The 13821-nt window shown below is 37.3% G+C and overlaps 1 protein-coding gene across 3 annotated transcripts in view; it reads right to left on the minus strand.

Annotated features, from left to right (window-relative positions):
• The window catches only part of bcas3 (BCAS3 microtubule associated cell migration factor), a 383299-nt gene that overhangs the window by 232584 nt on the left and 136894 nt on the right, over positions 1 to 13821 (minus strand). For all 3 annotated transcript variants that reach the window (XM_017422045.3, XM_017422044.3, XM_037973032.1), the window contains 3 exons: positions 8608 to 8708; positions 4726 to 4922; positions 4306 to 4403 (listed from right to left, as the gene is read on the minus strand). In XM_017422045.3, the coding sequence (XP_017277534.1) occupies positions 4306 to 4403; positions 4726 to 4922; positions 8608 to 8708 (396 nt within the window). The remainder of the gene's footprint in view (positions 1 to 4305; positions 4404 to 4725; positions 4923 to 8607; positions 8709 to 13821) is intronic.

Raw genomic sequence — 13821 nt, forward strand, 5'->3', positions numbered from 1 at the left:
AGGAGGAGATGCAGCGACAAAGAAGCACACACAGATCATAACAACAACAAGAAAACAACTAAAAGGCTCAAACTACAGACAGGGGTGTTTCCTGTTGTGCAGCAGAGCAGTTTTCTTTGGAGAGTCAAAACACAGCTACAGTAGTGTGGAAGGCCTGGGGGTTGGAGACAGGAGATTTAGTATTGCATGCACACACACACACACACACACACACACAAACACAAACACATAAGGTAGATTAAATACTCTTTTTTTCAGCCTTGCTGTGTTATCTCTCTTTCAGGTCTGTTTCCTTTTCTTTCTTTTTTGATATGAACTGCCAGGCCACAGAATGTCACTGTGTAGTCTAGCTTTGATTGAAGCTGCCTCTACACACACGCACAGACACAATCACACACACACCCCATAGAAAGAAAGACTTAGAGTTGCAGATGAGGGGGTAGATAACAGCTACACATTGATCTGGTGAGTGGCAGCCTAGGAGAAAGAACCTTAGTGGCATTGATGTTTTGGACTTCCAGTCCACTCAGAAAAGACAGAGATGCTGAGTCAAGAAGTCACAAGTGGAGGCGCTTTATAGCATACTGTGTGTGTGTGTGTGTGTCCTATGCAGACGGCGTCCCGTCACCTCGGGGAAGGCAGAGATAAGCAGAGTGTATGGGCTGAGATAAGATGGGAGCAGACACTGGGGAGACTGACTGACTGTAAGTGAGTCACTGTAGGAGAGCTGTAGTTTTATGGCCTCACTGGGCCTCGATGATCTGAAAGGAACACTTTTAGGCTGGTAGGAAACACCACTCTGCTCTGAGCGTTTACGCCACCAAAAGTGAGTTATACACAGCACAGAAAACAAACATCACTATACAGGCATAAACAAGCAAACAAACAAATTTTTTTTTTTTAGAAATATAAAAATAGCAAAGAATAATATTCAAAAGGACATGCGATATTACCCTAAATAACAGACTTTTCCTCCATCAAAGTATTGGAACCTGTCTCTACTGTGATGTAGATTGAACAAATCCATGGGGATTTTTAGTTTCATAAGGAAATAAGCATTTTAAGGTAATGTTAGAAGAAATAATATCTAACCTGTTGTAGATAGCTTTTTGAACAGCTTCAGGTTGGAGAAAAAAGTCTGACAGAATTGATGAGCTAATGGCTAGTCAGAACACAACCAAGATCAAAGTGAATTTTTTACACCCATGTCAGTTTGTCATTACAGTTTGATTTATGTGTAATTCTATGGTTCTCTGTAGCAATTAGCAGTGGTAGCAGCTAGATACAGCACTTGCTGTACAACATGGGGGCACTTTTATGATATTTCCACCAAAATATCCATGTAATGTGAAACTGACAGTTACGTAAAGGTTTAATAAGAACATTTGGATGAACAGGTATGGAATGTTGAAAACTGAAATTGTTTAAGGATGGTAAAATTTAATTCTGAAGTGGGTCTACTTAGACTGTGTTGTCCAAGCTTAAAAGATGGCAGCAATCCACCTTGGTCTCAGCCGCATTCAGACTAGCTGTTAGCTCATCAGTCCTGCAAGAATTAAACTAAATTGAGCTGTTCAAAGTGTTATTTAAAACAGTTACGTTATTAATTGTTCATAAGTTTTAAAATGAACCCTGCATCAAAATGTCTGAAATATTCCTTTAAAGATTGCTTCCTCTGTTTAACTGTCTGTGCAGTACATCAAAAAACAATATACTGGTTTTGTTTTAAAGACAAGATCAAACTTTATAGCAGTTCCAACAGATAAATACACTGAAACAAATTAGTTCAAAATTTGTCACAGGTTTTTTTTGAAAATGTGTTTTTAGAAACTGTTATTTAAATGTAAAACATGGCAGCAAGCTCAGGACTTTAGGTGACTGAATGCAACAGGCTGATGTCAGCGCTGAACTTTCTGATTAGCACCACAGAAATGCTTGGAGTCTGTAAGAATCGCAGCTGGAACAAGTGTGTGTAGCGTCACTGTGCCACACACAGACACGTTCTTTAAGGGGTGAGACAAAAGTGATGTTCAGCTTGATAAACGACGGCGCCATGCCAGTGGTAGGACACAACAGCTTCTCTTCACACACACACGCACACACACACTGATAAGCATCACCTCCATCCGTCGGCCTGCCTTTGTCACTGGCTGGAGACAGAAAAATCACAGATATGGTCCTTGGCCGGTGGAATAAAACAGATAAAGGTGGAGGAGAGACAATGACATATCTCCGGAGTAGATGCAGAATGAGCTGGAGTTTAACAGGTGAGGGTCGTGGACAGGTAGCTGCTCGTCTTCTCAGTAACTTCTACAAAACATCGCCAGCAGGGCGCTATTTCACATCAACAAACGGCTGCAAATATGAGCTTAAATGAACGCGGTAACACAGACACTGCAGAATATGGAAACAACAGTCAAGGGTGGACAAGAAAAGACAGACGTGTAAACTATTTGTGACACACCTACTTGTGGTATGGGCTCTTATCATTTTTGACACCTGAGAGAAGAAATCAGTAGCAGCCATGTGTCAACAAGAGGTCAAATCAGGTGATTGAAGCTTTTGTAACATGACATAGCAGATAATTCCAGAGACGCCACAGGCACTCCTCTTTCTCCTTTATCACATCACTCGTGAGGCCAGAAAAATGTCACGCAGTAAGTGATGATTCCCTCACCCATAATGGCAGTAAATACTGATTACTGTCACACACACACAACTGCCACATACATACCAACACTTTCTTGAGATAGCAGCATTTTAGTTTGAAAGTAGAAGATGAAATTTGAAGGAAAAATGCTCTTGTGGATGTGATAGAACCAGCCAAATAATAACTGAATTCAAAGAGTCATACACTGCAAAAATCTTTCAAAATATATTGGTAAACAGCTGATAGACTTTTCAGGGCATCTCAGACACTCAAAGTCTCGCTCAACATAAAAATTAAACCTAACCCTAACCTACCATGGTGACTTTTTAGGATGGGATGCTATTTTCCACACAACACCAAGCCTCTTTTGACCTCCCATCTTCAAATAAAAGTCTCAAAGTGATCCTGTGCCTGTTTCTGTCATCGTAGTTTAATTTTGAAAAGATTCCAAAGTGGAAACTTCAGTCATGGATGAGCTCCACCTTTACATACAAGGTGCACAAATTGATCCTCCCTATTAATCCTCCACATTGATCCATTTAACCAGGAGGGCGGATTCAAATATCCCTAGCTAACAGGATTATCAGCAGCATATGTTTGCGCTTCCGAAGCCTCTGTTCCATCAGAGGGTTTTATAGCAGCGGGATACGTGGTAAGCAGGCTATAATTTACCTCAAATCTTTATCCCAATCACGTGGACATGGTAATTTTTATAAAAAGAAATACAGAAACCATGTTTAAATCTGAAGGTGGTTGCTAACATTAGCCATTGTTAAGATGAATGTGTCAAATTAATGGCCCGATCAGTATTGCTTTTTCTCATTTGAAACTGGTAAAGAGTGAGAAAATATTAAAACAATAATCAAATAATTACCAATGCATTTGGAGTGTTTTTGCTTGAAATAGTCATCCCTTCTGCTAAAAAAACAAACGTGTTCCTTCAAATTACTTAGCAATTTTAGGTCCAGATGTCTGAGAGTGAGAGTTTGTTTCACACAAAAAAGGCAACAAATTCTGCTCCAAGTGTCTGAGAGTTAGAATTACATCTCCTTTGGCTAATGAAAGAGCAAACAAGCAAACAAGCAAACAACAAGATTTGGTTCTGCACATCTTCAAAAACAAACTGTCACTTAGTATTTCTCACATACAACAACTTATTTATGTCTATTTTAATAACTAAAAATTCAATCTGTGGAATTTAATACTGAATATTTGTTTTATCTCAAAGCAGTTTTGAAATGATTCTTTTGATCTTATTGTGTGAACATCAAATTCAATCAGGTAACAGGCTCTGCTCTCATACAGGCCTGTAAACAGAGGAGACTTCTAGCAGTTAGTGCCCACTTCCTTAACTGGGCCCAGCAGCCACTAACCTGTGCTAGTCACTGGCTAACTTTTCTCCAGAAGTTAGCTTTTAAATACATTTGTTAATCCCAGTATTAATGAAAGTTGTATAGTTCCATACAGGTAAGCTGAACATTCAGCTGCCTGAGCTTCCTTTGGTACAGAAATACAGGAATTCAAAAAAAGCCCAACAAAGAAACTAAATAAACAGAAAGAAAAAAAAAAAAACACAGAACAAATAGGTAGTAATATAAATCAAAGGAACCATAAAGGAGTAGAGCTGTTCAGAGTGGGAAGATAGTGTTTCCTACCTGATCCAGCATCCATGATATTGGACTGTCCTCGGCGGTCTGTCACCAATCGTGATGAGCCGGGCATGCTGACAGGTTCTGAACGGACTGGCTGGATTCTGAAGACACATATTTATTTTGTATTATATTTATAAACAATTATAAGATTATTATAATACATGTTGAACTCTCTCACTTTGATTATTATCTCTGTAAATTAACTTGTAAAACAACATCATCCTTGAGTATTAGATCATCGTTTCTTCTTAATACTAAGGAGTTATTCAGGTAAAATTATGTTGGTAAATTACAGTGTCAAATGCCTGAAATAAAGCTTTGTTTGTAAGTTACTGCTGTAAACATTGTGGTAAAGTACAACAACTCTAAACAATAATGTTTTTTAAATTACAGGGGGTATATTTTTGATCAGTTTCAACAAACCGGAGGCTGTGCAGGTCCAGGTCATCTGTGTCAAAGTCCAAGAGGGGCTGTTGGACATCAGTGGGGCCCTGGGACTGAAGCACTGAGGATGAGGAGGAGATGACTGTGGTCTGACCTGATGGGTGAATAGTCTTAAACTGAAACTGTGGGCCCATCCACAGGCGTCGGTGGGGGCCTGTATGGGTTACAATCTCCACCTGAAAATATTAACAAAAAGATACAAACTATCAGCTTGGAACACGTCAGAGGAATACATCTTCCATATCCGATGTTTAGACTTCAGAAATTGGAACTGTGTCTTAATCATTTTCAAAAAGTTGTCAAAGGCATGTCTTAGAAAAGTAGAAGTGTTGAACAATTGTTCTTTCATGCCCCTGCAACAAATCACAGCCCCCTCCATATGGCACTGTTCACTTTTCCTTTTCTTTACTTATTACAGACCCTTCTGTCACATCATTCCAGAGCACTTTGTGATTCACTTTGGCTGTCAGGTGCCAACATCCTGATAAGGCCTCCTGGCCTGTGAAACACAGTCTAACAAATAATGCTATAATCAAAGCTTAATCTACAGGGAACAAATAGAGATGAAAAGGTAAGCATTAATGGTAGATACAAATAGTTTAGTGATTAGTTTGCTTTAACCTAAAAGAATTATTAGTCCCGAGGTGTCACAACAAAAATGGAAAACATGGATCATTACTACTGGCCCAAGTTCTGCTGGAAGCCAAACTGTCTGATCTTCTTTTTCTGTTCTTGACATTTAAATGTTCTACTACAGACATGTATCTCCAATTCTGTTGTTTTAATAAAAACTGAAAAAAAACTATATTATGCCATTGTTCAACGATAGATGAACCTAATTGTTAACACATTCACGTTTACTTTTATATGTGCCATCACAGCGGTACCAATGAGGCCACAGTATGAGAAGAAAACTGACCCCATTGCATATGCATGCATGTTTCTGAACATCAACACCATCAATGTCACACCCAAACAGCTGCCTTTGTACGCTCCCAGCACCAGATGTTTTTGTCGATTGTCCCTTCCTATTCCACATGTGTTGGACACGACAGCAGATTGGCCTTCAAACTCTAAACCCTCTACAGTGCGTCACACAATTATTCAATCCCCTTGGCACTCTGTTTAATTGCCATACAATAAATTAAAAAAAGAGGTGGTATGCAACTTTTATTTTCCAGAACACTGTCTGCAGCAGTTACAAAGTCTCCTTGGGTTTGTTTCCATGAGTTTAATACATCTAATGACAGGAGTCTATTCTTTATGGCAAAGCTGCACTGCTCTGACATGTGTAGAGGTCTTCATAATGTCTCTTGTTTGATGGTGGCCTTTACTATTTAGACATGTTAAACTATTGTTGATTCTATGGTTTATAAGAACAGGTGGATATATACTGAGATCATCTGAACTAATTTTGTGGCTTCTGAATGTAATATTTGGTAATATTTGGAGTTTTACAGCAAAGGGGATGAATGTATATGCACACATCATTTTTAGGTTTGATATTTTTTAGAATTGTTTAAAATATATAATTTTTACTTTATTTGTCTGGAGTATTACTTATGATTAAACTAAAAATCCATTTAAATTCTAGGTTGTATGGCTGCAAAATGGAAAGGAAACCAAGGAGCGTGAATACTTTTGCAGACCACTGTATATGTCCGTACTGTATGTACACTTAGTAAGGGTTTAGTGCAGTTAAGCACAAAAGCTTTAGTATACTTCAATTTATTAAATTTAAATGCAAAAACATTTCATCTAATCTAATAGTCTGCATTCTAATTGCACTCTTTTCTAAATGTCTCCTCAGTTGAAGTGTTGCTTGCAGTCTTGTTGTATTTACATTCACACTTTTGCAAACAAGAGCAGTCAGAGTGTAAGCTGTGTGGGTCTGTTTTTGATTATGGCTTATCAGTAGAAATATGAGTAGTGAAGAAGATTCTTACTTCTTAAAGATGTTTTATGTCCCACAAGACATGTATCAAGTGTTTTGAAGGCAAGAATCTTTCAAAAATTGATCATCCATCTACTGTCCCTATTTCATTAGAGCTGACAGACAATAGGTCAGGAACCATGATGGACTCTGTTAGGACAGGAGGTTTTGTTCTTCACTGACAGCCAATTTAAAAGCAACTGACAATGATGGGCAAAAAAAAGGCACCACATGCCAGAGAGCTGAAGCACTCACACTGAGGGTCACAAACCTCACATTTCATTAGGAGATGGCTGATCAATCCTAAATTCCAACCAAACTCTGAAATGCCCGCTCATAATCTAATGAAGACCACTGATATGATAGAATGAAATCCACGAGACAGTACTTAGTCTCTAATTCAATACAGTTTATATGTATTTAGCATTTCTCAGTCCACCAAGCTACCGGGGCCAATAAGTTTAAGTCTGTCTGCATACTCTGGAATAAAAACAAGTTGTTCTGTATAACAGATCATGAAGTGAAGGTTTCCTGCTGGCTGGCTTTGTATATCCTAAATACAATGAAAGTTTTAAAGGTTACAAATCATCTCAGGTAGTGGCAAAGGTATGATGGTTCGTAAGTTACAGCTTTCACCACTGAGGAATGCGTCACTACATCTACTCTGACAGGAAGTTGAACAACTACGGGTTAGTGCAATGGATAGTTTTGCTCCTGGCAAACTATCATGGCAGATATAAACCAGAGCCTCTGCAAGCTAAGTGGGTTGCATTTTAACCAATCAATTATGCATGCACTGGAATTATTGATGGTGAAAATGTAGTGGGTTACCTGTCGACATGAGCAATGAGTGCTGTGAGGGTTAACCAAGCTGAAAAGAACCGGGTGAGTGTGCTGGATTTGTCATGCCTTAAGTTAAACTATTCTGCATATTTTTTAGATAGTGTTTAAACCTAAATAAAAGACACAATAATGAAGAAATAAAAAAGGAAATAGAGAAGTTGTGGAGAGTCAAGGTCTCAATGGTGCTAGTGGTCATCGGAGCACTCGGTGCTGTGACCCCCCCAAACTGAAAGAGTGGCTCCCACAGATCCCAGGAAAAATCTCAGAGATCTCTGTCCAGAAGAGCGAAGTCCTAGGAACAGCTAAGATACTGAACAGAACCCTCAAGCTCCCAGGCCTCTGGTAGAGGTACTGAACTTGAAGTGAAAGTGGAACCACCCATGCAGAACAAATTGGGAGAGATGGAAGTTCTTTTGTTTGTATTTCTTTTATAGAATAGAGAGAAAATTTAGAAACAAAAATGCTTTTCAATACTCATACTTTGCTTAAAAGTTTCATTATTTTATGAAACAGAAAATAGAAAGATGGTCAGTATTTTTTTTTTGCTCTCCCAAACTTCCAAAGAAAGAATAGAATTTACAACAAGATAAAGTAAGTATTTGAATATGAGAATGGTTTGTTTGGTCATGTCTGATGGCCTGGCAGTAATGATACAAATAACTGATTTACAGCAATGTTTCTGCTAACCTGACAAAAATCAGTCTAGCACCCACCTTCATAAGGCTTCCTGTTAGTTCCTAGTTAACTAAGATTTATTTTAGTTTGCTCATTAGTGGCATCTTAAGAATGCTTCATAATGCCTATTGGGGTCCCTGATTTTAATATATGTAAAATTAGTAGTTCAAAGAAAATACTTTTTTTTTTAAATGTGCGTGATTGATGCCTTTTATCACCTTAATGATAAAAATCATGTAAACAACAAAATTCACTCATGCCTTTCACCTCATTAAAACAGTATTCTTTTTCCTCCAAAGCAACATTGCAAGCCAAGGACCGCTAATTAGTAGATGACACCCACAGATTGACAATGTAAAATGTTTGTTTGTCATAGACAGACTAAAGTAAGTTTACCATGTAGACTTTACCTGAGAGAGCCACTCCTCATCATCCTGGCCGCTGTGGTCCGATTCCAGGCTGTCCGACGACTCGTGACGTGTGATTGGACCTGGGCTTCCTGGGGGCATTCCTGAAGAATGATTGAACCAGTTTATGAAAGTTTATTGATGTTAGAGCTTCTCTCTAAAAGGGACAGCCAATATCCATTCACTGAGAGTAAGTCATGCTTCTTGTAGCTCTAAAATGAATTTGATGGCTGACTAAATAACAGCTAATGTCTGGAGAGAGAAGACACTTTTCAAATATTGAAATCAGCAAATAAAACGGAAATATGAAAAGACAAGAAGAAAAAAAAAACCTGGAAGTTTTCTGAAAACCTTTTAAAGGGTGCCAAATGCAGCTGATACCCAAGTTCCAACATCCATCAAGTTTCTTCTTTCAAGTCAAATATCAATTTGGGACTTCCTTTTGGAATAATCTAAGCTGACAAAATGCAGAAATTTAAACTGTATAAGAGGTGTAAAGAGAACTAATAGTAAATGAAACATTAAAGCTGCTGCTTGTGGCTCATTAGGGTCACCATGGTAACCATACATCAATGTCTGTTACTCCCTGACAGCACTCTCAATAAAACAGGTACATGTGTCAATGTTTATAATTCTACGTTGTTTTATGTAGAAGGGATGACAAGGTAAAAAGACTCTTAACTTCCAGGTTTTTTTTTTAAATTTGCATTTTTTTTTCAAAAATAAATCAATATAACATATATTTACGAATAGTAACTTCTCATAACACCCTGCACAAACAAGTAAACAACCAAAAAAACATCCAATTCTTATAATTGATGGAGAAAAAAAAAGCTTGATAACAAGACAATATAAACTGACAGCACCAAATCAATATTTCCACTTGGTTATTACATTATCTTGGATTTAGAAAATATATAACTAGAAAATTCTGATGTCAGATACAATGAAAGTCAGTGAGAGTCTAGGTGTGTGCAAACTGGATTTTACAGAAAACCACAAGTCCTAAAGCAGTGAGAGATACACTGGGTGAAAGAAGACAGACACACATTTGTTTTAATAGGTTAATTAACAATATTTGAGTTAATTGGTGGCACATCTGTGGATGTATTTTAAGGCACACCTCAAACACACTGCTTCTTTGCGTGATATCATGGAGAAATCAAAAGAAATCAGCCAAGATATCAGGAAGAGAACTGTCAACCTCCAGAACTCTGCTTCATTCTTGGGTACAATTACCAGATACCCGAAGGTGCCACATTCATCTGTTCAACTACATATAGACAAGTATAAACACCAGGGAAATGTCTCACCATTATACCCCTCAGGAAGGAGGTTGCTTCCGTGCTTCCAAAATGAACATGTTTTGGCACAAATGTATGTATCAACCTCAAAATAAAAGCAAATAACCTTGTAAAAATGCTGCTGAAACTGGTCAGAGAGTGTCATTTTCCACAATGAACCAAGTCCTGTACCGACATGAAGTGAAAGGCCACTCAGGGAGGAAGAAGCTATTCTTCCCTAAGCAATATAAAAATGTCAGATCACAGTTAGCAAATGCACACAGAAACAAAGGCCTTCATTTTTTTAAAACATGTCCTTTGGTCTGATGAAACTAAAACTGAACTGTTTGATCATAATGACCGTTGTTACATTTGAAAAAAAAAAAAGGGAGAAGTTTGTAAGCCTGAGAACACCATCCCGATTGTGAAGTATGAGGATGGCAGCATCATGATGTGGGGGTGTTTTGCAGCAGGAGGGACTGGTGACCTTCACAAAATAGATGGCATCACAAGGAAAGAACATTATGTGGAAATATTGAAGCAACATCGCAAGACCTCAGCCAGGAAGTTAAAGCTTAGGCACAATTGGTTGTTCCAACTGGACAATGACCCTCAGCATACTGCCAGATTAGTTACAAAGTGGGTTAATGACAACAAAGACAATGTTTTGGAGTGGCCATCGCAAAGCTCTGATCTCAATCTCATGGAAGATTTGTGGGCAGAGCTGAAAATCTGTGTGTGAGCAAAGAGGCCTAGAAACCTGACTCAGTTATACCAGTTCTGTAGGAGGAATGAGTCGAGATTCCAGCAAATTAGTGAGAAGTGAGAAGCTTGCAGAAGGAAACCCAAAACATCTCATCCAAATTATATGGTTTAAAAGCAAAGCTACCAAATACTTTGAAAATGTAAGTAAACTTTTGACAAATGAAAGAAGATAACAAAAAATGATCTCTCTCAATATTTTGGCATTTAGCAAATATAAATATTTTGAGAATCCTAACAAACCTAAAACAGGAAAGATTTAGTTTGATTTAAAGTCAGACAGTGAGATAAAATGGTAATTTGTCTTTTTATAAAGTTTTGTAAAAATCTGGTTTTGACTGTATGTTGAGAATTTTTGCAGATTTCATCGATGCTGTAAAATGTACTGGTAATAAAACCCAATGCACACTATTCCCAATCAAGCCACACATTTGATGTACCTTTGGTGTGGGTTTTTGCAAATCAAAACCCATAAAGAAAAATAGAACATAAAAACAATGAACAGTTAAGGGTGCTTCAAATTTTTTTCACTGACAGTCATCCCCACCTCATATTTGAGCACTAACAGATCATGCTAGATTTTTGTTCAAAACGTCAGCGAGCGATATGCATTCCTTTAAGGAATTCTAGCTTCTTTGTGTGCCGTTTTTTTTTTCCCCTTAAAAGAGCACATGCGTGTGCACTGGTGTGTGTGTATAATCATGAGTACAGTGGAAAAAAAAGCAGCTGAAAACAGAGACAGTGACAGAGAGACTCAGAGACAGATGGGGCTTCTGCAGGCTTGAATAAGCAGGCGTGGAGAATGAGGTCTAATGTGTTGAATAAGTCGTCTCTCTGTGCCCCCACCTCAGGGATGGGGTCTGTTTAACACAAGAATGGCTAATAAACTTGTCAGGTCCACATGTGGAGCACAGGAGGCACCCCTGTCTTTTTCTACACACTTGTACCAGGTGTTCACACACCCTTGAAAAGAGGTAGTCTGGTGTTTGACACCTCTACAGTCCCATCATCGCACATCTGCATCAGTGCAACACACTCACACATTTGGCTTTAGAACAATCAAGGGTGCTGTGCTTGCTGTGTGAATTATTGAAAAGAACAGAGAAAACAAAAAACAAACAAACAAAAAAATATTAAAAAAATCTCTAAATATAGAGGATTCTTTTTTTGCAAAGAAAACTAAAGTAAAACCAGAAACAGAAGGTTTTGCCAGAACAGAGGACAGAGCAGGACAGAGGACAGAGGACAGAGGACAGAACAGGACGAGACAGAGTAGCAACATGACTGTCCACAATGTGCTCTGCAGTTAAGATATGTGTGAGAATATAAATGTAAAATGTGAACAGGACACTAAGAAAGGTTTAACATTTAAACAATTAACTTTCAAATTTTGAAATATAGAAGTTGTTATTTCCATCTTGGATACATAAATTGGAACAGTATAAAGCTGCAGATTTACTGGCAGTAAGATGTTCTAAATGTGACAGGACAAAAGCTTCAAAACTCCAGGATTGACCAAGGTCAAATAGTTCGATGTCACCACAATACAAAAACACAATGGAATAATACATGAATTAACATCTTCCTTTTTGTTACTCACTGTGAAACATTTAAATTTTAGAGAAGGCCTTTTTTTCACCTGCCTTTTTATTTGCAGAGGTAATAAACAAAATTAGCTAAATGGTCAAAATGTTTTAATGTTGGAAACACATGATAACCATTTTTTTCTGTTTTATTTTACTTTATGGTGCAACTCATTTACCATGTTCTTTTATTTTTCAAAGGTATTAAATCATTTCTTAATGAAGTTTTGAATATGCCTTAGTTTATGAATCACTGTACAAAACACTTAAAAAAAGTAATGCTAAATAAAACACTTGAATAAATTAGAATTTGTTAGCATTAACACAACTGAGTCAAACATCAAACTGTAGAATGCAGTAATTTATAACTCCTTATTAGCTGGAAATAACCTCGGAGGCTGTCAGGTAATGGTCACTGATCTACAAAATCATCACAGTGTGGAACCATGCAGGCCTGGACATTCTGTCCTCTAACTCTGACATTGACACATGTTCTCTTAATAATGGTAATATTGGAATATTTAAAGAGGTTTTACTGTTTTTCTCTGTTTGTATTTACAGGATACCAGTGAAAATCTACATGTCTGTATCTTTAAGGGATATTTTGGCCATTTTGAAGTAAGGTTCTGTGGAAAGACTATGGACAATTAATGTCTTACCTGTTGTAGATATCTCAGTTTATGGAATCAGTTTAATTCTGATCAGACTGACAAGCCAATGGATACTCTAAGTGAGGCAAATACCAAAGTGGATTGTTACCATCTTGAAACATTTCCAATCTGAAAATTTATTGTGGAATTATGCTAATGCCATATTAATGTCAATTTTACAACACACACTTATTTACACACAATGTTGTGGCTAATTTGAAGCCCATCTAGCAGCTGCAGCAGCTTAGTGTAGCACCCCTGCTGCAGCATAGGATACTGGAGGAATACCACAATATTTCTGCCGGAATAGTTGTGTAATACAAACTTTATGGCAGTATAAAGGTTTAAACAATAGTGTTTGCATGAGCTGCTTTGAAATTTTGAATACCTGTTCACTTTGGTCTTGACTGCATTCAGACTAGCTGTGAGCTAGTCAGTCCTGTCAGAAATCTTGTTTTTTGTTTTACTTAAAATGATCATTTAGAGGAAACAAAAAATTAAAATCAAAAGTTTTAAAAAAAGGTCATTTAATACTCGTATCTCTATCTATTGAGTTCACTCTTTCATGTATACAATCAGTGCAAGTTTAAAGAGAGAAAGCTAATCAAACTTGATGAATTTTAGTTTTTTATATTGTTAGTGTTGACTATTACAGAATATTACAATGTTTAATTGGCAAACTATGTAAAAAATTACATCTGTTTTGGTCAAATGTAGTATTTATTTAAATAGTAAATAGCTCTGCAATTAGATTTGTGAACATATCATCAAAATAAATCTAAACCTAAGAAAAAAAAAACGTTTTTCTCAAAAAATATCTTTAAACATAGTAAAACATCAGTTTTCCAAACATGCCACAAGTACTTACAATTTCCAACATGAGGAAGAGTGACAAATAATAAGTGGAAATGGGTTTACTGTCCTCAGACGAGAGTTTGA

This window comes from Kryptolebias marmoratus, linkage group LG2, assembly GCF_001649575.2.
Source record: "Kryptolebias marmoratus isolate JLee-2015 linkage group LG2, ASM164957v2, whole genome shotgun sequence".
Classification (NCBI taxonomy): Eukaryota; Metazoa; Chordata; class Actinopteri; order Cyprinodontiformes; family Rivulidae; genus Kryptolebias; species Kryptolebias marmoratus.